The following is a 24,536-nucleotide window of genomic DNA, read 5'->3' on the forward strand; positions in this document are numbered from 1 at the left end:
GTCCTGGTATTACTGGACCTCAGTGCAGCTTTTGATACTGCTGATCACAACATACTGCTATATCGACTTGAACACTGGGTTGGATTGACTGGTAAAGTTATCAATTGGTTAAAATCTTACTTAAAAGATAGAAGCTTCTTTGTTACCCTGGGAAATTGTTCCTCAATGTCAATGCCCTTGACCTGTGGTGTCCCCCAGGGGTCGATTCTTGGACCATTACTTTTCAACCTTTATATGCTCCCACTTAGTCCGGGAGCCATGGGGTCGGACCCGGAATTTTTGGTTAAAGTTTTTTTTTTTGCTTTATCTTATAGATTTGAGGTAGCTCTTCAAGATTTAAGAGGGTGCCCGGTGATATCCCTTGGGCAATTTAATATATTAACCCTTTAATGCCCTATATGCCCAAATAATGGAAGAAAATACAAAAAAAATAATATCAGTGTGAATACTGATATTAAATGCACCAAGTTGGCTGTATCTGATAGGTATTCACATTTTTCTCTATATTTGTCATTCAAATACATCAAATGTGGATTAATTAACCCTTTCATAACTTTTCCAAATTAGCGATTTTTATACAAGTATTACATAAACTCTACAGTTAATACAAAATAATGATCAATATCTATGTAAGAACTATACAGCATGCAAAAGAACTATATACAGCATGCACACACACACACACACACACACACACACACACACACACACACACACACACTAATGACCAATAACTATGTAAAAGAACTATATACAGCATGCATACACTCACACCAATGATCCACTATGTAAACGAACTATATACAGCATGTATACACTCACACCAATGATCCACTATGTAAAAGAACTACAGCATGCAATAGAACTATATACAGCATGCATACACTCACACCAGTGATCCACTATGTAAAAGAACTACTGTATATACAGCATGAAATAGAAATATATACAGCATGCATATACATTCACACCAGTGATCCACTATGTAAAAGAACTATATACAGCATGCAATAGAACTATATACAGCATGCATATACACTCACACCAGTGATCCACTATGTAAAACTACAGTATGCAATATATCAAGCATGCAAAATGGCATATACAGCATGCGCACACACACACAAGAATAGCAAAAGATACTGATTTTCAATTAACCAAATTGGCTGTACAGTATTCACGCTTTACTGTCATTCAAATTAGTCAAACGTGTAATTGACCCTTTCATAAATTTGCAAAATTAACAATTTTGATACAAGAACTACAGTACATAAAGCATGTACGTGCATGCATGCATGCACACGCACACACATACACATGCACACACACTAATGAGCAATAATTATGTAAAATAATTACATACAGTATGCAAACACACACACAAAACACAAAAACTATTTAAGGAAAGAACTAAGAGTTCAGATGAAAAAAAACCCCCTCTAAACCCTTTGCCATTGCTTAGTGTCTGTAAAAATATGCTTATGTACTGGATGCCAGCTAGTACAGAGGAGAATGTTAGGTAAACCTTACTCCCCAACATTTTAAAAGTCGTGCTAGTCAGTGGAAGAGCAGTGTGGTTTGGAGTGGGGGTGAATCGGGGACAATGCCCTGAATTTTACTAGGGAACCAGGAACATTACTATTTCAACAGTCAATATCGTAAAAATAAGCAATCTATTATCTTAATGTATTAGCTTAAGGAAACCTTACTGCCCAACGTTTTAAAAGTTGTGCTAGTCAGTGGACTGGCTAGTGCACATGACTCTCAGTCCACAAGCAGTGTGGTTTGGAGTGGGGGTGAGGGTAAGGTTAACAGACTTTTGAGATGATAATCGGGGACAATGCCCTGAATTTTACTAGGGAACCAGGGACATTACTATTTCAACAGTCAATATCGTTAAAATAAGCAATCTATTAGCTTAATGTATTAGCTTAAAAAAATCAGTGACTAGCATTTACTAGGTGAGAGTTGGGTGTGCTAGCCAGTGTTGTGAAACTATGGGTCTAGTTCACTGGTGAGCAGTGAGTATATGTCACTGCTCTTTCATGATTACAGTCAAATAGTTTCTCTGCTTAGCTTATGCGTGCTGTGATCTTTTGGGGGCAGTGTGATTGACAGAGTTAGCAAGATAGCTACACAAGTTGGCTTGAATTAGCTAATTGTGTCCCTCATATGCCCCTGCAGAAGTAAACACAAGGATGACAATGGAGTGTATGCCTAATAATTTAAGGCTCGCATTAACAACCAAAGTAATAGAGTAATAAAGGGCTTTTTGGTATAAGCCCCGCCCCCAATTGCATGGCCACACCCCCAACAATGGCTGGAACCCCACCCCCAGGCCTTAAACTCATCCTATTATGTTAACAAACACAAAAATAAGTATGATATATAGACTTTGGTGAACATAAAGTGAAGAATGTCAAAATGTCAGAATTTAGGCTATGACTGCAGCACATCCAACAATAAAGGGCCAATATCCGGAATTGCCCAAGGGATATCACCGGGCACCCTCTCTTATCTTAATGAGTAGACCTTGGACAACAACAAACAGCAAAAAAAAAAACTTTAACCGACGAAGCCAGGTTCAGCCAAATTTGGGCCTTTGGCTCCCGGACTAACTTGGGCAAATTATCAATAAAAATTCAATTTTGTATCACTGCTATGCAGATGATACCCAAATTTATTTTGCTCTATCACCTAATGACTATGCCCCTCTTGAATGTATCGATCAAATCAATAGCTGGATGTCACAAAATTTTCTTCAGCTGAACACAGATAAAACAGAAGTAATTCTATTTGGAAAAAAAGAAAGACTCAGGATTACCACTATTCTTGACACAAAAGGGATTAAAACTAAAGAAATGGTTAAAAATCTTGGTGTTTTCATTGACAGCGAGCTAAACTTTGACAGTCACATGAAAGCAATCACTAAAACGACATTTTATCACCTAAAAAACATTTCCAAACTAAGAGGACTTATGTCAAAAAATGATCTGGAAAAACTAATACATGCCTTCATCTCTAGTAGGGTTGATTACTGCAATGGCCTTTTCACAGGCTTGCCAAAAAAGACCATCAAACGACTTCAGCTGGTTCAAAATGCAGCAGCGAGGGTTCTCACATGAACAAAAAGAACAGAGCACATTAGTCCAATTCTAAGGTCCCTTCACTGGTTTCCAGTAAGCTACAGAATTGACTTTAAAGTATTGCTGCTGGTATACAAATCTCTAAATGGTACAGGGCCCAATTACCTCTCTGATATGTTGCAGTGGCCTAACCCAATCAGATCTACCAGATCACAACAGAAAAATTTACTATTAAAACCAGTTGTTAAAACAAAGTGTGGTGAAGCAGCTTTTAGCTACTATGCAGTACATCTATGGAACCAACTGCCAGAGGACATTAAAAATGCTCCTGCTGTTGGCAGCTTCAAATCTAGGTTAAAGACCAAACTGTTTTCAGATGCTTTCTGTTAAATAATTAATATTTTTACATTTTTTATAATCTTTACTTTCTCTGCATGTTTTAAATGTACTTTAATTTTATTCTATTTTATTCCGCTGGTTTCTTTTTCTTTTTCTCCTTTTTTCTTTTTGGCATTTTATTATTTTATTTCTACTATTGTTTAATTCTTATTATTTTCTTTTAATTCTTTTAATTAATTGTTTTAGAATAAAAATAAAATTCATTCATTCATTCATTCATTATCTCTAGCCGCTTTATCCTTCTACAGGGTCGCAGGCAAGCTGGAGCCTATCCCAGCTGACTACAGGCGAAAGGCGGGGTACACCCTGGACAAGTCGCCAGGTCATCACAGGGCTGACACAGACAACCATTCACACCTACGGTCAATTTAGAGTCACCAGTTAACCTAACCTGCATGTCTTTGGGGGAAACCGGAGGAAACCCACGCGGACAACATGCAAACTCCGCACAGAAAGGCCCTCGCCGGCCCCGGGGCTCGAACCCAGGACCTTCTTGCTGTGAGGCGACAGCGCTAACCACTACACCACTGTGCCGCCCTAAAAATGAAATTATTTTGTGTAATTTTATTTCTCTATTGTTTGCTGTTTTTGTTTTTGCTTCTGTAAAGCACATTGAACTGCCATTGTGTATGAAATGTGCTATATAAATAAACTTGCCTTGCCTTGCCTTGCCTCTGATCTGGCTGATTGTTGGCAGCGTCACAAACTGTGAAATAACAGGTTCTTTTGGCCCATTAGCCTACTGTCCAATATACATGATGGTGGTGTTGGGGGGGGGTATATTTTAACATTTTATATTTTAAAATTGTGGCATGTTGTTTAAAAATTGACCTCGGCTGTGTTTTTGTTTAAAAATGTTTTCCAAATTGTAGCGGTGTTTAATTCATATCCAGAAAAACATATATTCCAATATAATATACTCAGCATAAACATTTTAAATAGATTCTATATTTTTGGTCCATCCATGACATATTACTAAAGTAGCCTATTTACTGTTGTTGATGTGGGTCACTTGCTGTTAGCCAATTCACTTTCTCGTACCAGGAGAGCTGAAAGAAACGAGTATTATTCCCTACCTTTTTCACCAAGTCAATTTGAGGCCTTGGTCTACCCTGCTCTTTAATTTTATCCTCAAAAGGAAGACTGGCAAATGGCTTCGCCAAAATTAAATCAGCAATGCTTGGCATCCGTGCGCAGCTTTCTTGCTAGTTGACTAGCCCCCTCAAGTTCAAGTTCAGTCACTCAAATAAATGACATTTCTGGAACTAAGATAGCAAACTTGACAACACTATATTTACACTTTATTTACAATGAAAATATACAACCCTGATTCCAAAAAAGTTGGGACAAAGTACAAATTGTAAATAAAAACGGAATGCAATGATGTGGAAGTTTCAAAATTCCATATTTTATTCAGAATAGAACATAGATGACACATCAAATGTTTAAACTGAGAAAATGTATCATTTAAAGAGAAAAATTAGGTGATTTTAAATTTCATGACAACAACACCTCAAAAAAGTTGGGACAAGGCCATGTTTACCACTGTGAGACATCCCCTTTTCTCTTTACAACAGTCTGTAAATGTCTGGGGACTGAGGAGACAAGTTGCTCAAGTTTAGGGATAGGAATGTTAACCCATTCTTGTCTAATGTAGGATTCTAGTTGCTCAACTGTCGTAGGTCTTTTTTGTCGTATCTTCCGTTTTATGGTGCGCCAAATGTTTTCTATCGGTGAAAGATCTGGACTGCAGGCTGGCCAGTTCAGTACCCGGACCCTTCTTCTACGCAGCCATGATGCTGTAATTGATGCAGTATGTGGTTTGGCATTGTCATGTTGGAAAATGCAAGGTCTTCCCTGAAAGAGACGTCATCTGGATGGGAGCATATGTTGCTCTAGAACCTGGATATACCTTTCAGCATTGATGGTGTTTTTCCAGATGTGTAAGCTGCCCATGCCACACGCACTAATGCAACCCCATACCATCAGAGATGCAGGCTTCTGAACTGAGCGCTGATAACAACTTGGGTCGCCCTTCTCCTCTTTAGTCCGAATGACACGGCATCCTTGATTTCCATAAAGAACTTCAAATTTTGATTCGTCTGACCACAGAACAGTTTTCCACTTTGCCACAGTCCATTTTAAATGAGTCTTGGCTCAGAGAAGACGTCTGCGCTTCTGGATCATGTTTAGATACGGCTTCTTCTTTGAACTATAGAGTTTTAGCTGGCAACGGCAGATGGCACGGTGACTTGTGTTCACAGATAATGTTCTCTGGAAATATTCCTGAGCCCATTTTGCTATTTCCAATACAGAAGCATGCCTGTATTTGATGCAGTGCCGTCTAAGGGCACGAAGATCACGGGCACCCAGTATGGTTTTCCGGCCTTGACCCTTACGCACAGAGATTCTTCCAGATTCTCTGAATCTTTTGATGATATTATGCACTGTAGATGATGATGATATGTTCAAACCCTTTGCAATTTTACACTGTCGAACTCCTTTCTGATATTGCTCCACTATTTCTCAGAGCAGAATTAGGGGGATTGGTGATCCTCTTCCCATCTTTACTTCTGAGAGCCGCTGCCACTCCAAGATGCTCTTTTTATACCCAGTCATGTTAATGACCTATTGCCAACTGACCTAATGAGTTGCAATTTGATCCTCCAGCTGTTCCTTTTTTGTACCTTTAACTTTTCCAGCCTCTTATTGCCCTGTCCCAACTTTTTTGAGATGTGTTGCTGTCATGAAATTTCAAATGAGCCAATGTTTGGCATGAAATTTCAAAATGTCTCACTTTCGACATTTGATTTGTTGTCTATGTTCTCTTGTGAATACAATATCAGTTTTTGAGATTTGTAAATTATTGCATTCCGTTTTTATTTACAATTTGTACTTTGTCCCAACTTTCTTGGAATCGGGGTTGTATACAAACTAAAAAAGCTGGTAGAAACCGTATGTAATGAATGAAATCGAAATGTAAGCTGATCTCTTACAATACACCACAGCACTTACGAATCCGCATGGGACTGAACTGATGTTGCCAGATACTGCTGACGTTATCCAGCCCAAAATATGTTCAAAACCCGCCAAAATGCACTTAAAACCGCCCAATTGGGCGGGAAATCGCCCAATCTGGCAACACTGTCCGCTGCCTGTCTATAGTTGAAACGAGCTGTCAATCAAAGAAAATATCCGGCCGCTTTCACCAATCACCAGTCTCCTCGCGGAAACTGCCATGTCCCTCCCATGTGAGGCTAGGAGTCCGTGGGCGGGCATTTTCGCAGTATTTGTCCAATAACCATCTTGCATTTTGAGATTGAAAAGCGCAGAGCTCCCAAATGCCGTTGAAGTCCATTGAGGCTGGGAGTCCGTGAGACTCCGTGGGCAGGCATTTTCGCAGTATTTGTCCAATAATTGTCTTGCATTTTGAGATTGACAAGCACATAGCTCCCAATCCACTGAGGCTGGGCTGCATCACGCTGTCACGAGGGGGAAAAACTCACGCACACATTAGGCGAACTGGGGAAAGTTATAAGGGAATGATTTCGCACTGTAGTGGGTTAAGCACATATATTTCTATGATTCTGGATCTGAAATAGCAATGTTATAAGGTCGGCTATAACATAAGCCTAGCGCAATTCATCCTACACGATGTTCGTCATTTTTAGAGGAGGCTGAGCCTCCCTCGTTGTCTTAGAGCAATCGCCCGTGCTGTATGTACACAAGAGTGTGATGCATTTACAAAATCACAAGACAGAATGTTGAAAACAAGTTTGATATATTTTCAAACATTTCAAAAACAAAGACCTATGAAATCAAGTCCTTCCTTACTGGAGAAAATGAAAGGAAAAAGTGCACATTTGCATGTAAAAATGTAAACATAATGGTCTCTTGATCAATAAAGTCAAGTCAAAAGTTTTTCTGTTTTTGTGTATGATTTTAAGGTACATAAAGATAATGCAATTAAGCACACATACTATATACTGGAAAGTTTTAAACTCCAGCATTATATTATATTAATATATAAATTAAATGTTAAGCATGAGTCAATGACTTGACCTTATTATGCACTTGGAGCAAGAAATACTAAGTATTAGTACTTTGTGGCAGAAAAATGTAAAAAGTATACTAAAGTATAAGTTTTAGTATTAAAGTATAAGTCTTAGTATTAATGTACTTAGTCTTAGACTTTTGTTTATACTTTTCAGTATAAGCCAAGTATACTTAACTATACTATTCTTAAGTATATAAAATATAGTTTATAAAAAGTCAACTTCAAGTATACTTCCTCAGTTTTAGTAAAAAATAAGTATACTCATAGTACACTTGAATAAACTTTTTTTTTTTGCTAAGGGTAGCAATCAGAACAGCCTGTTCCAATTTCAAGCATGCCAAACATATATTCCTATTAGTTTCTGTGTGTATTAACTATACAATATGTAGGCAATCACTTTTGTAACATGTAGTTATCATATCAGCTTGGTGACAAAACATGCACTAGTTAATGGGCTGCTCCATAATTGTTAACAACTATTAACAATACTTCCAGCTAGTGAAAATTACATCACATTTTCTGAAACATTACCAGTGTGCACTAGTGCCCACAGCCCAGCAGTGTAGTCTTTATTTACCCACAAGTTGGGTTAAGAAAATCATCCTAACCTAACCTTCTTGTGTTAAAACAAGCTATGCATGGTTGGATTTATCTAGGTTGCAACTAATGGGGTCTTTGTTTGTTTGTGTCTTTGTTTGTATCTGTCTTTGTTTGTTTGTTTGTTTGTTTGTTTGTTTGTTTCTGTCTTTGTTTGTCTGTTTGTTTCTGTCTTTGTTTTTGTCTTTCTTTGGTTCTTTGTTTCTGTCTGTTTGTTAGATCTTTGTTTCTGTCTTTGTTTGATTCTTTGTTTCTTTGTTTGTTTGTTTGCTTCTTTCTTTCTTTCCTTCTTTTTGTTTGTTTATTAATTAATTAATTTGTTTGTTTGTTAATTTTTGTTAGTTATGGCCCTTTTCCACTACCCTTTTTCAGCTCACTTCAGCTCGCTTCAGCTCACTTCAGCCCGACACGGCTCGCGTTTCGACTACCAAAAACCAGCACGACTCAGCTCGTTTCAGCCCTGCTTAGCCCCTAAAACTCGCACCGTTTTGGAGTGGGGCTGAAGCGAGCCAAGCCGTGCCGAGTGAGGCTAGGGGCGTGAGCAGACACTCCCCTGTGCACTGATTGGTGAGGAGGAGTGTCCTCACATGCCCACACACGCCCCGCGAGCGCGCTGGGATCTGTAAACACCGTAAACCCGGAAGAAGAATAATTACGAATTACGAGAATTTCTGAAGCCTTATGCGCCTCGCCTCATCTATACGCTCTTGCCAGTATCTGTTGGCATTGTCGGTGACAACAAGCCACAGCACCAAGACCAGCAACACTAACGACTCCATGTCCTCCATGTTTATTGTTTACTATCCGGGTCGTGAGACTACCGCTTAAAAGATCACTGAATCAGTGACATACAGAGCATCGTGGACGAGTTCGCGGAGCGCAAGGCTTGTCGTATGCCCTTCAAATAATGCGCGCAGTAGGCTATTGATGTTTTATTATGAGCCATGTACAGTATGTCACCTAATGTTTTTTTGTTTCTGAGTTACATGTTCGTTTGAAGGACTTAATGTACAAAATAACATAGTTGCACCCCGTAGTGTTGAAATTGGTAAACACAGTGCATTCAGTGAGGTTTGCACTGCCCTCCTTTTATTTCTGACTCTTCCTGTCACCGTTGCAACCTCTGAGCGCTCATTCGTATGCCCTTCAAATAATGTGCGCAGTATAGGCTATTGATGTTTTATTATGAGCCATGTACAGTATCCTAATGTTTTTTGTTTCTGAGTTACATGTTCGTTTGAAGGACTTGATGTACTAAATAACATAGTTGCACCCGGTAGTGTTTAAATTGGTAAACACCGCAGTTGCGGACATTTTGTAGCCTAAAATGATGATGTTATGATAAGCTTTAATAAAGGGCCCGGTCATTTGCCCCGCCCCCGGCCCGGCTCTGACTTGTTCCGCCACTGTCACTGATGTCACTGTTTGCGCTGCTTAACGACATCACGTGACGTCCACCCACTTTCGCTAACTCCACCCAATGTGTCCACCCACTTCCAGCCAGCACGGTTCAGCGCGGTTGTAGTCGAAATGCAACTCCAACAGCCCCGCTCAGCTCGACTCAGCACGGCACGGCTCAGCCCGACTCAGCACGGCACGGCTCGGCTCAGCCGCGTTTGTAGTGGAAAAGCAATGTTAGTTAGTTTGTCTTTCTTTCTTTGCTTCTTTGTATGTTTCTTTCTTTCTTTCTTTCTTAGCTTGTTTGTATGTATCTTTCTTTCTTTCTTTCTTAATTTATTTGTTTGTTTCTTTGTTTCTGTATTTGTTTGTTTATACACTAGAAGGCTTTCCCCATCAATGTTTTTTTTTCAAAAATAATTGACATCAAGATATTAACTAGCCAACAAGATGTACAATATTTAATTATGTTTATTTATGAAGTGAAATAATTTAATGCATGTACCTTAGTGAAGAATAGCAAAATAAACAAAAGTTATTGTTCAGGTCACATGCGAAGTGTTGAGACAGTGACCTTCAGTCCTGACAACCGAAGCCTTGTATCAGGGGGGTTGGACAACATAGCACTGGTCTGGGACATTCAGGTGAGTGCTGTGTATGTAATATTTCCACAATGTTTCTAGTTTACTTATCGTTGTTGTTGTTTTTAACTTATTGATTGGTGACAAATGAAAGGAAATCCAGCAATCCCAAGTGTCTTAATATGGTGTTGGGCTATCATGAGCCACCAGAACAGCTTCCTGTTTATAGTCTGTTGGTTTCAGTCTCTATGTTTAGAGAGATAGTCAAACAAAATTGTCTGAGTATTTATTGTCTTATGCTGTGTGCTAATTTTTCATTTGATTAAATATTGTGCTGTTATTGTGTTGCTGTGTAGGCTGGGCTCAAACTGAAGCAGTTCTGTGGTCACAGTGCTGTGGTTCAGAGCAGTGCATTCTCCACAGATTCACAGTGACTGGTACATACATACTGTACCCAGGCCCGCCGACGGGGGGGGGGGGGGGGGGGACGGACAAACGGGTATGTTGTCCCGGGCCCAGGAATGGGGGGGGCCCAGAACTGGGCTCTCATGAAGTTGCGATTATTTTATTTCATTTCAAAATGTGTTGATTTGGGGGAGAAATGTGCTATATTTGCATTCAATAAATGATTTCTAGATCTTTTGCCTTTATTGTCTTTGAAAAAGGCGTCAAGAACCCCCTACCACCCCTAATGCAAAAATGGTTTGGTCTGACTCTTTCAGCCCGTCCCTTCTGTGTGTGTGCGTGTGAGAGAGTGAGCAGCCCCTCCCCCAACCCGCGCGCTGCGAGCAGAGTGTCACAGGATTTTCTCAGTGCGCTCCCTCCAAACAACAGGGATTTACACGAAAACGGAAGGAGATATTCACAAATTTCTTTCACAGTGAGCGCCACAAGGGTCTCCTGAACACACTGATGTAATTTTTTTTGTCTGTAGTGTAAAAAATGAGGTCACTAGAGCGAGTTAAAAACGAGTGACTTTTCTGCCAAGTTTATAATGGCAGTCTATGGGGCTGCGTGCCTGTCCTCTCCTCACTTTCAGGCTTCTCATTCAAAAACTGCAAGTCCTATCATGTAGGTAGACACATTGTGTGAATCAGGATAAGTGTGGCTACTACTTTTGAGAAAATTGTGTGTGGAGTGAAAATTGGGGCTGAAAACACAGTTTAAATGAGAAAGTTTGAGCTATTTTTCCAAGCTCTCTACACTCTAATAGAGTAGAGTGTAATAAGTTAGAGTCTAACTTAACGAGCTCCACTGGTGTGTAACGCAATAGACACCCATTATAAAGGCTGACTTTCTCAGGCTTTATAAGGGGGAGGAGGGGTGGAGACGCGGGGGGTGGGAGCATGGCGAGGGCGGGCGTGTTTCTTTTCAAAATATGGCTTGTGGGAACCGTTATTCCAAAATCTCGTACTCCACCTTTAAGGGGAAAAAAACGACATCGTTCAATCATAGCGCTTCGACAATCAGCGTGCATGCCATTTGCCAACATGCACAAGTCAGGAGCACAGAAAAGAAAAGAGAAAAAGAGAGGAAGAAACCAAGAGACTCAGGGGCTCACTCCATAAATATTTTAAAAAAGATTCGGATGAGGGCGGCACGGTGGTGTAGTGGTTAGCGCTGTCGCCTCACAGCAAGAAGGTCCTGGGTTCGAGCCCCGGGGCTGGCGAGGGCCTTTCTGTGTGGAGTTTGCATGTTCTCCCCGTGTCCGCGTGGGTTTCCTCCGGGTGCTCCGGTTTCCCCCACAGTCCAAAGACATGCAGGTTAGGTTAACTGGTGACTCTAAATTGACCGTAGGTGTGAATGTGAGTGTGAATGGTTGTCTGTGTCTATGTGTCAGCCCTGTGATGACCTGGCGACTTGTCCAGGGTTTACCCCGCCTTTCGCCCGTAGTCAGCTGGGATAGGCTCCAGCTTGCCTGCGACCCTGTAGAAGGATAAAGCGGCTAGAGATAATGAGATGAATGAGATTCGGATGATGCAGCAGGTACTAGCAAAGGCAGTGGGGCAGCTGAGCCAGGTAAAACACAGCCAACTTTTTCCAGCCCCGTAAAGTAACCCCAACCAAGGCACGCATGGCACGCAATTCATGTTACAAACGAGGGGAGAGCAAGTCACACTGAACACCATATCAAACGCACAGGGCATTGAATCATTTCATAACCACAACGGCTTAATAACATTGTGTTTCATATATCTGATTGAAGCTAAGAATATTCACATTAGCCCGCAATCATATCCCGCCGTTTCTCGAGCGGTGTGTTCTTCTCTGCTTTTCACACTGGACAGTACGCACGCACAGTATACTATGTTCGCCCCCAGCCCTGCCCGAGATCCCCCGTCCATCGCTGCTCCTTCAAGAGCACCCCAATCACGTGAGTAGAGACTGGGATAAGAGAGGTGTGTGTGTGGGTTGACCCGGGGGGGCCCATTCAGAGCATTTTGTCCCGGGCCCAGCCAAAGCTGTCAGCGGCCCTGACTGTACCTACATACATGCATCTTCTATCATGTCTGTTGAGACAGTGCAGCAAACAGAAAACATCATTTAAACAGCTGCAGTTATAATGTAGGTTTTTAACTTATTTTGTTGACCCTTTCAAAATTATATGTCTGTCTGTACATAAGTAGACACTATTATTAAGGAGACATTATCTAGGCAGTAACCTTTTTATCATATACACTCACTGGCCACTTTATTAGGAACACCTATCCATCCACCTGCTGTTTTATGCAGTTATCTAATCAGCCAATCCCTTGACAGCAGCGCAATGCATGAAATCATGCAGATACAAATCAAGAGCTTCAGTTAATGTTCACTTCAAATATTAGAATAGGAAAAAATGTGATCTTTGTGGCGTGGCTGTTGGTGCTAAATGGACTGATCTGAGTATTTCAGAAACTGCTGATCTCCTGGGGTTTTCTCACACAATAGTCTCTAGAGTTCACACAGAATGGCGCAAAAAACATTGAGTGAGCGACAGTTCTGTGGGTGGAAACATCTTGTTGATCAGAGAGGTCAGAGGAAAATGGCCAGGATGATTTTAGCTGCCAGGAAAGATATAGTCACTCATAGCAGCTCTTTACAACCGTGGTGAGCAGAAAAGCATCTCAACATGCAATAGCAGAAGACCACTTTGGGTTCCACTCCTGCCAGCCAAGAACAGGAGTCTTAGAACAAGGACAAGTTCCTATTAAAGTGGCCAGTTAGTAGTGTAGTTTAGCTTGATAGCCAATGTTAGTCTTCTGACAAAATGTCTCATCTCATCTCATCTCATCTCATTATCTCTAGCCGTTTTATCCTGTTCTACAGGGTTGCAGGCAAGCTGGAGCCTATCCCAGCTGACTACGGGCAAAAGGCGGGGTACACCCTGGACAAGTCGCCAGGTCATCACAGGGCTGACACATAGACAACCATTCACACTCACATTCACACCTACGGTCAATTTAGAGTCACCAGTTAACCTAACCTGCATGTCTTTGGACTGTGGGGGAAACCGGAGCACCCGGAGGAAACCCACGCGGACACGGGGAGAACATGCAAACTCCCTGACAAATGTACACAAGCTAATATTATTTAAAAGGAAAAATATGGCTGAAGTTGAGATCTAGAGATAAATACATAATTTATATACAGTATTAGACTACTCCCAGCTGGGTTAGTCCATATTGGACCCAGTGCTGGATTTCCAAATTTAGGAACTATATGCACTACAGTAATGTTATGTGATGTGGACATACAAGTATGTTATTCAGCTGTTATGTGGAACAAATTAAATATTCTGTAAATACAACTGGAGGACTGCATGATACAAATGTATAATATATATGCTAGTATTTAGGCACTGCCTAAAAGCGGAGCTCCCAATGAGTGTAAAATGTTTTAGTAAATAATCCCATGTTTTTTTAAAAGCAAATTAAAAATAAGCGCAGGATAAAAACCCATCTATCTTATGTAAATAAAGACACAAATTTCATTATCCGGTGGTCATGTGTTTGAGTTTACATTGCCTTGCACTAATGATCGGGTTCCCTGTGGTGGTACATACGGATACATACGGTTGTATGACATACGGATGTCATACGGTTGCAAAAGTCATCAAAAATCAGGTCAATGCATTACCATAATCTCTTAAGTATGGAGCTTCGCTCTACTATAAATCAATATTTATACAATCCCAATTCCAAAAAAGTTGGGACACTGTGTAAAACATAAATAAAAACAGAATGTAAAGATTTTCACATTCTGTTGAAACCCTATATTTCACTGAAAATAGTACAAAGACAACATATCAAATGTTGAAACTGATAAATTTTATTATTTTTTGAAAAATATATTCTCATTTTGAATTTGATATCAGCAACACATTTCAAAAAAGTTGGGACGGGGCAACAAAAGACTGAAAAGGTGGTGTAATGCTAAAAAAAACAACCCTAATTTGGTTAATTGGCAACAGGTCAGTAACATTGGGTATAAAAAGAGCATCCCAGAAAGGCTGAGTCTCTCAGAAATAAAGATGGGGAGGGGTTCACCGCTCTGTGAAAGACTGAGTGGGCAAACAGTGCAACAATTTAAGAATAATGTTCTTCATTATTCTTAAGAATTTGGGGATCATGTCATCTATGGTACATAATATCATTAAAAGATTCAGAGAATCTGGAGAAATCTCTGTATGCAAGAGACAAGGCTGAAAACTGACATTGGATGCCTGTGATCTTCAGGCCCTCAGGCGACACTGCATTAAAAGCAGACGTGTCTGTAGTGGAAATCAATGTATGGGCTCAGGAACACTTCAGAAAACCATCGTCTGTGAAAACAGTTCATTACTGCATCCACAAATGCAAGTTAAAACCAGATATAAACAATATCCAGAAACACCGCCACCTTCTCTGGGCCCGAGCTCTTTTACAATGGACTGAGGTGAAATGGAAAATTGTCCCAAGATCTGACAACTCAAAATTAGGAATTATTTTTAGAACTCATGGACAACACATCCTCCAGGCTAAAGAGGAGATGGACCATCTGGCTTGTTATCAGTGCACAGTTCAAAAGCCAGAGTCTGTGCTGATATGAGGGTGCATTAGTGCACAATGTGGGTAGCTTGTACATCTGGGAAGGCATCATTAATGCTAAATTTTATATATATATATATATATATATATATATATATATATATATATATATATATATATATATATATATATGTTTCAGAGCAATATGCTGCCATCCAGACAAAATCTTTTTCAGGGAAGGCCTTCCTTCTTTCAGCAAGACAATGCCAAACCGCTTTCTGCACATATTAAAACTGCATGGCTCTGTAGTAAAAGAGTCCAGGTGCTAAACTGGCCTGCCTGCAGTAAAGACCTGTCTCCCATTTAAAACATTTGCATTATGAAGAGCAAAATATGACAAAAGGGACCCCAAACTGTTGAGCTACAGAAATTGTATATCAGGCAAGAATGGGACAACATTCCTCATTCAAGATTGCAGCAAATTGTCTCCTCAGTTCCCAAATGTTTACAAAGTGTTGTTAACAGTAGAGGTGATGCCACACAGTGGTAAACATACCCCTGTCCCAACTTCTTTGAAATGTGTTGCTAACATCAAATTCAAAATGAGCATATATTTTTCAAGAAACAATAAAATTTCTCAGTTTCAACATTTGATTTATTGTCTTTATGCTATTTTCAATTAAATATACGGTTTCCTTGATTTGCAATTGATCACATTCTGCTTTTATGTACAGTTTATACAGCATCCCAACTTTTTTGGAATCGGGTTGTACAAATGAGTGGACAACACGTCACCATTTACTCCCATTGTGCAATTTTGAAGTCATTTTTAGTTGAAATGGGAGTCACCATCTTACAAAAAATTGGAGCCAGAATCTGTGCATTTGTATAATTTTGACAAGTGTACTGATTTTAGTGTTTTCATGAAAAGATTTTAGAGCTTTCAGTCATGACTAACCTACCATTTGCTAGGTAGCTGACAATATCCTTCATTTTAATCAAAGCGACGTAAGTAATGTAAGTTACTGAAAATATACTGATAAACAGCACTCAACATCACCTACTTCCTCTCCATGAATTTCATCTAGCTCTGAAACGTGCAATATGTTACCCATCTGCTCGGAGAAGTGCACTCTTTTATGCTACGCTCATTCTGTCCATGCAGTTCATTTAAAAAGGAGGGACTAATGAACCCTACCAAGCTACTTTGTGTGTTCACTAAGGTCTATAATTTGTAATGAAATTTAGCTAGTGTTTAGTTAATGTTAGCTAGTGGTAGACTTGGTTTATGTAATCACTTCATTTGTTCATGTTTTGTAAATTATATCAGTATGACGAGCTAGCTTAGACATCAAAATAAGCAACGCAAAGAAAAATGCAGAGAACTCCCTGCTGAGGGTCTGTTACAACAGTTAACAGCAGAAGAAGACATGGCTTTGCTATAGAACTGTCAAAAGTGTCAACACTGTAAATCTACACCGTTTTAAGGATGTTAAAGGTCCCAACTGCAAAGCTGAATTCTGTGCAAAATGTTCTATTTCTACTGCTGTTGGTGTTTCGAGATGTTTCGTTGCGGCACACACCGTGTATCCTATGTGCAAATGCAGATCCAGTTCAGACCTCCATGGGGCCCTAGGCAAAATTCTGCTAAGGGGCCCTCTTAACTGAACCCCAAAATGTTCAACAGTCGCACCTGACACCCAGTGCTTCCACTCATCCCCCCTTTAAACATATTGCACTAGTGTCACCACCTGTTGGTCTAACTCCAAATAAATACAGACCAAATCAGACCAAATCAAATCGAACTAAATGTGTAACAAACTACTCGCCATTAAAAATGTCCCTTTCTGCACTTTCTGGATGCAAAATCATCAGTAATGTCGTCATATGATATAACACATATTGCTTGTGTGTTCAGGACTACCCTCATGCTGCTTCAGAATGGCATTGGTATTTGACCAGTCATTAACACCTATTATTTTGTGGAAAAGAGCTTAAAGCAAAAACAATACACAGCATTGTTTTTCACTGAGTATGAAAGCCAGCTCCTGGTAATCTTTTCACCATTTGACAGCCGTCTCTGTAATAATCCTGGATGGAACCCTCTTCTGGACTTGTCTTTGGGGTAAGAAAAATCTACTCCTGGTTTGAATGGACCTCTGCGCACTAACTCAGTCTGCATACAGTCCGTTAAGACTGGGGGCCAGTCTGCTGGATCATTTGGTGGAGCAGAGACTGTTGCTTTAGGGTCTGAGCTAGCTTCTGATGCTTGCTGTGCACACATGGTTGTGTGAATAGTGGCCGAGGCTGCCTGTTCTTCCCCTGTGTCTGTACTTGACAACGGTGGCTGTACTGGACCTGTGCTGCTGCTTGTACTGTTGAGGCAGCTGCATATGACTCATCTGTGCTGGTTGAAGGTGGCTCATCTGTGCCTGTCCTATCTGGTTCTGTCCCTCCACTGGCTGACTGGCTGGACTCTGTGCTGCTTGTTAGAAACTTAAGCATAGCACCTGTAAAATATAGATAAGGCTACTATTAATTCAGCTCCATCAAATTGGCTGCACTTGTTTTACCTTCAGATACTATACTTAAAATGTAGGTGATTTAGATTATTATTTAGCCTATTTAGCACCATTGTCATAATATTTCACAAGTTTTATTTATTCACTAATGTATCTGCATCTATATTTGCCTGTGGGCTATCCAAGCAAACAAAATTCAATCTTAGTAAATATTTATCCATTACTTTCCATTTTGTATAAGTGCAGTTGTAACTACACTCAGAACGATTGATATAACACTTAAATTGTAGAAGCCAGCAAGACGCACATGGAGACCGTCCGGGGTTCACCCAGGGCTCACCGCCCTGTTATGTAGGTCAAACACCGACTAGCCCAATGTTTTGCCGAGAAAAAAAGCATCCCGCATTTTAAGACTCCAGAGATTGCAGAAGCAAGTGAGCAGCAATATTATATAACCACCGTGGGGGTGTTTCACCTACTTTTAACTAAAACAAGTCGGTGTGGGCAAACATGGCAGACTCTGCTCTCCTGCCAGTTAAAAGCTAGCAGAAAAGAAAAGGAAAGCCTGCTGAGTGAGCGCAACTACAAGATAGAGCAAGGTTAGATGACGTAATTTTTCTGGGCAGATAACTAAATCATTCTAGCTAGCGCTTAGCTATCTTAGCCTTAGAAAGCATGGGCTCGACTCCCCAGTAGCGAGTATGGATTTACACACCTAATATTTTGATCTTACAGAGAAAGAAACGATAACACAAAAGCAGTAACAGAGAAAAGATGTATTTTTCTTTTTGTTTCATGGATCTATTCGCAAATACCAACCACAAATTACATCCCTATGACTCAAAATTCTCCAAGATCGATGCAGAGTCATGATGTTTTCTGCGCGTCACCATCTTGGTGTGATGCAGTTCGACAGTTTGCTACAGTGGTGCTTGAAAGTTTGTGAACCCTTTAGAATTTTCGATATTTCTGCATAAATATGACCTAAAACATCAGATTTTCACACAAGTCCTAAAAGTAGATAAAGAGAACCCAGTTAAACAAATGAGACAAAAATATTATACTTGTTCATTTATTTATTGAGGAAAATGATCCAATATTACATATCTGTGAGTGGCAAAAGTATGTGAACCTTTGCTTTCAGTATCTGGTGTGACCCCCTTGTGCAGCAATAACTGCAACTAAACATTTGCGGTAACTGTTGATCAGTCCTGCACACTGGCTTGGAGGAATTTTAGCCTGTTCCTCCATACAGAACAGCTTCAACTCTGGGATGTTAGTGGGTTTCCTCACATGAACTGCTCGCTTCAGGTCCTTCCACAACATTTCAACAGGATTAAGGTCAGGACTTTGACTTGGCCATTCCAAAACATTAACTTTATTCTTCTTTCACCATTCTTTGGTAGAATGACTTGTGCGCTTAGGGTCATTGTCTTGCTGCATGACCCACCTTCTCTTGAGATTCAGTTCATGGACAGATGTCCTGACATTTTCCTTTAGAATTCGCTGGTATAATTCAGAATTCATTGTTTCGTCAATGATGGCAAGCTGTCCTCGCCCAGATGCAGCAAAACAGGCCCAAACCATGATACTACCACCACCATGTTTCACAGATGAGATAAAGTTCTTATGCTGGAACGCAGTGTTTTCTTTTCTCCAAACATAACGCTTCTCATTTAAACCAAAAAGTTGTATTTTGGTCTCATCCGTCCACAAAACATTTTTCCAATAGCCTTCTGGCTTGTCCATGTGATCTTTAGCAAACTGCAGACGAGCAGCAATGTTCTTTTTGGAGAGCAGTGGCTTTCTCCTTGCAACCCTGCCATGCACACCATTGTTGTTCAGTGTCCTCTGTTAGGACTGGGACTGTTTTGGCCTCTAGAGGCTGCTGTTATTTCCTTTTCTTGTCATGTTTGTTTTGGCCTCTAGAGGCCGCCACTGTTCCTGTGTTTTGTGTTTGTCTTTATTGACTGTTTTGTCTTCATTAGTGTCACCTGTGTTCAATTTATTTTGTGTATAAATGATCCTCTGTCCGTCCCCTAGTCACGGAGTCTTTATGCTATGTTGTCTAGTGCTAGTTTCCTCTGTCCCACGTATCTTGCCTGTGCCCTTGTGTTTTTGATGTTTTTGCTTTCTTTGGACTTTGTATTTTTGATCTTCTGAGCGTTCTGCATTTTTGCCTTTCCTTTTGTTTTTTGGGACTTTGAACCTTTGGATATTTTTATTTTTGGTCATCTTCTGAGCTTTTGGATTTTCTTTTAGTTTTTTCCATCGGATTGTATATATTGTAAATAAACTGTTTTTTGATACTGTACCTACGCCTCACACCTCTGCACTTGAGTCATCCCCCTGGTGGCCTAGTGGGGGTTTGCTGGATTATCACACCAGCGACCTGGGTTTGAAATTCAAACCCTAACATTCTCCTGATGGTGGACTCATGAACATTAACATTAGCCAATGTGAGAGAGGCCTTCAGTTGCTTGCTTAGAAGTTACCCTGGGGTCCTTTGTGACTTCACCGACTACTACACGCCTTGCTCTTGGAGTGATCTTTGTTGGCCGACCACTCCTGGGGAGGGTAACAGTGGTCTTGAATTTCCTCCATTTGTACACAATCTGACTGTGAATTGGTGGAGTCCAAACTCTTTAGAGATGGTTTTGTAACCTTTCCAGCCTGATGAGCATCAACAACGCTTTTTCTGAGGTCCTCAGAAATCTCCTTTGTTCGTGCCATGATACACTTCCACAAATATGTGTTGTGAAGATCAGACTTTGATAGATCCCTGTTCTTTAAATAAAACACGGTGCCCACTCACACCTGATTGTCATCCCATTGATTGAAAACACCTGACTCTAATTTCACCTTCAAATTAACTGCTAATCCTAGAGGTTCACATACTTTTGCCACTCACAGATATGTAATATTGGATCATTTTCCTCAATAAATAAATGACCAAGTATAATATTTTTGTCTCATTTGTTTAACTGGGTTCTCTTTATCTACTTTTATGACTTGTGTGAAAATCTGATGATGTTTTAGATCATATTTATGCAGAAATATTGAAAATTCTAAAGGGTTCACAAACTTTCAAGCACCACTGTAATTAGTTAAAGCTCCTTGCGTTTGGCTGTTTCTGTAGGGCCATACTGTTCACCTCAAGAGGTATATAGGAAAACAGTCCCAAAATGGAGAAAAGCAACCCTCATCACATCAAAATGATCACATCTCGTCCACATGATGGTGTTCTTGCAAGACATAGGAAAATCTCATCTCATCTCATTATCTCTAGCCACTTTATCCTGTTCTACAGGGTTGCAGGCAAGCTGGAGCCTATCCCAGCTGACTACGGGCGAAAGGCGGGGTACACCCTGGACAAGTCGCCAGGTCATCACAGGGCTGACACATCGACACAGACAACCATTCACACTCACATTCACACCTACGGTCAATTTAGAGTCACCAGTTAACCTAACCTGCATGTCTTTGGGCTGTGGGGGAAACCGGAGCACCCGGAGGAAACCCACACGGACACAGGGAGAACATGCAAACTCCACACAGAAAGGCCCTCGCCGGCCACAGGGCTTGAACCCGGACCTTCTTGCTGTGAGGCGACAGCGCTAACCACTACACCACCGTGCCGCCCACATAGGAAAATGCCATGCACAATTTAAAAAAATGTGAAAATGTACAATGATTTTGCACTCAGCACCTTTAACTGAAGTTTGCTGAGCTGTAATCTCAGGAAGAGCTTCAGGTCCATGTTAGAAAGTGTGTGCCTGTTCATGAACCTTGACTGTCGTTTCTAGCCCAATCCAAAACTCAACTAGACAGGGACACTCTAACGAGTGCAAACCCCGCCTTTTCCCTATTAAAATACATTGGGCGAAAATTTCGAAGTTCTGCCATGACCTTGACCTTTGACCTTTGACCTCCAAAATTTAATGGTTTCCTTCCTGGGTGATTGGCAACACATGTACAAAATTTGGTCCAAATCGATCCATTGGTTCTTGAGATATCTTGCAGACACACAGACAGACAGACAGACAGATACACACACACAGACTGACGCAGGTGAAAATAATAACCCCTCCGACTACTGTCGGCGGGGTTAATAATTACCACATCAACCTTGTCCTTTATTTATGATCAAATAACTCCTATAAAATTCATTTATCATAAGGAAAAAGATTGGGAGAGATATTAAGGTCAACTTCACTGAAAAAAATTGTGGCACTGTCATCTAAACTGTAATTTTGAGTCTTTTCCCCCACTGACTAACATGGGAATGGAAGGGGTTAATAATTGTATGGCAGCCAGCCATTAGAGGGCCTCAGACATTTTGACTTCACTTTTGAATCCCTGTTACGGCATCCATCCATCCATCCATCCATCCATATATATATATATATATAAAAGTCATTTATATAATTCATACATATGCTATGGAGCGCAGGTGGCCAAGTGGTTAGAGCGCTTGACCGCTAAGCGAACGGTCCCTGGTTCGAGCCTCGGCTCGACGGGGATCTGGGGCTCGCTCCCTGTTCACCCAGCAGTGAATGGGGACCTGGTGGAAACACTGGGGAAGTTAAAGGTGGCGAGGAAAGGAACTGGCCACCCTACCTCACTATGCCGATGGCCCAGGACAAGTGCGCTCTCTAACAGGCACTCCCCCAATGTACGAATCGTATACGGGACTCCCCTTTTTACATATGCTATGTGTTTGGCATATTTCATACTTGTAAAATAATGAAGAGTATGTGTGTTGTGATCCCAGGCTACAGGCTCATGGGATCACACTGTGAAAGTGTGGAGTCTTGGTGGTGATGAGGAGGTCATGACCTTAACAGGGCATCAGGGAAATGTGGCCTGCCTCTGCTTCTCCACCACTGGGATGTTGGTGAGTTTCAATTCTAAGGCTACTGTCACACTACAGCTCATGATGCTTTGCTATGGGTTATCGATGAAAATGAAGTGTTTGGTGGCGATGCTTCCCTGAGCTTCAGGAAGTATTCCCAAACCCATCTGTGAGTATTCGCCACTTAGCTTGTCGACAAAAACATTGCCACCAAATTTCAGTGCATGCACTGAAATTTTTTACCTTGCCCGCTATTGAATAATCGGGGTGAGGTATTGTTTTCGGTCAGGTTTTTTTGTTAAGAATATTACGGAAAAACGGCTGGACCAATCTTCATGAAACTTTCAGGATAGATGGGCATTGGTCTCAAATAGAACCTCCAACATTTTGGGGGTCATCCGGTCAAGGTCAAGGTTTTTGTGGCTACCACTTCATATAGAGGCAGTAGCCATTATGTCATCATGCTATAAGAATGTAAGAGTGTAACAATCATGCAGTATGGTGTGTTCTGATTGGCTGAAAGCAGTAAGCAGTACAGTGTGTTCTGATTGGCTGAGAGCAACAGAGAATCAGAATCAGAACCATGTTTATTGGCCAAGTGTGTTCACACACAAGGTGAAAATCAAGGTCACCAAAAAGGTCAAAATCGTTTTTTCACATCTTCCTTTATATTCATCATAAGTGCTACCGGGCGAGGTTTGTTTTGCCTGGCAACACTTGTTTGTGATGTTTTTGGCCACTCATGAGGTGGAGACACACCAAAAAAACAACTCGTGAAGCTCAGAGACCATTCACCATGCATCGCATGATTGGTGGCAATACTAAATCAAATCAAGTTTATTTGTACAGCGCTTTTAACAATAAACATTGTCGCAAAGCAGCTTTACAGAATTTGAACGACTTAAAACATGAGCTAATTTTATCCCTAATCTATCCCCAGTGAGCAAGCCTGTGGCGACGGTGGCAAGGAAAAACTCCCTCAGACGACATGAGGAAGAAACCTCGAGAGGAACCAGACTCAAAAGGGAACCCATCCTCATTTGGCAACAACAGACAGCCTGACTATAATATTAACAGTTTTAACAGGTATAACCCTCAACTGTCCTCATGGGGCCGTCCTTCACAGGAGTGGGGCGATAAAACTCCGACCAGACACAGGGCACCAGGATGGATCAAGCAGGTCTGAGGGGCAGAAGAGGCCAGCATCTCAATCCCAGGATCAACATGTAACTCAGAGGGACAGATGGGGGGGGGGGGAGAGAGAGAGAAAGAAAACACGTTGTTAGGTATGCCCTAAAAATGACAAGTATTAAATCTGTGTGGTAGGCTCGCAGAGACGAGAGTCTTTACATCAGGCATAACACACAATGGCATGTTAATATGGTAAAAAATATATCATGACCTGCTCTGGCTGGATGCTTGATTGGGTGATGGGAGCACACTCCTCAGCAATGATGAGATGCAGATGGGACCCTTAGGCCTGGCCAAGACAATTCAGTTACATTTCACCGGGTCTGGGACATGCGACAGAATGTCTGACGGCCGATTCCCTGCAGGCTACGATAGCCAGTCGAGGTCCCCACCGTCTCCACCAAAAGATTTCCTGTTGACTCCATGTAACTCAGAGGGACAGATTTGGGGTGGGGGGGAGAGAAAGAAAACACAGGTGGTTAGGTATGCCCAATGTCACCTGAATAAGTAGGAAAGAGTACCAATACTACCAATTTTTCATCGCCAAGTATTCACAAACCAATCGCAAACTGTAGTGTGACCGTAGCCTAAGATGTGTGTTTATATTAGCTACTATTCGGGTGAATATCAAGATAACAGACAAACACACAAACTCCTTTTCCACTGCACAAACTACTGGAACATCTGGTTCTTGAAAGTTGTAACTGTGCTTAGTTTCAATGGCTTCTGTTCTCTTAGTAAAGGTTCCAGATACTGTATATGGAAGTTGGTTCCTGATCATAATGGGCAGTACTAATAATATACAAGGCAGCACGATCTGCTGATGATTGGAACCCCCACC

At 41.0% G+C, this 24,536-nt stretch overlaps 1 protein-coding gene across 1 annotated transcript in view; it reads left to right on the forward strand.

Moving 5' to 3' along the window:
• wdr38 (WD repeat domain 38) overlaps positions 1 to 24,536 on the forward strand; it is a 51,713-nt gene that overhangs the window by 15,819 nt on the left and 11,358 nt on the right. Inside the window, 3 exon segments of the mRNA XM_060936628.1 lie at positions 10,084 to 10,181; positions 10,475 to 10,555; positions 22,424 to 22,546. Of these exon segments, the coding sequence (XP_060792611.1) occupies positions 10,084 to 10,181; positions 10,475 to 10,555; positions 22,424 to 22,546 (302 nt within the window).

This window comes from Neoarius graeffei, chromosome 12 (genome assembly GCF_027579695.1).
Source record: "Neoarius graeffei isolate fNeoGra1 chromosome 12, fNeoGra1.pri, whole genome shotgun sequence".
Classification (NCBI taxonomy): domain Eukaryota; kingdom Metazoa; phylum Chordata; class Actinopteri; order Siluriformes; family Ariidae; genus Neoarius; species Neoarius graeffei.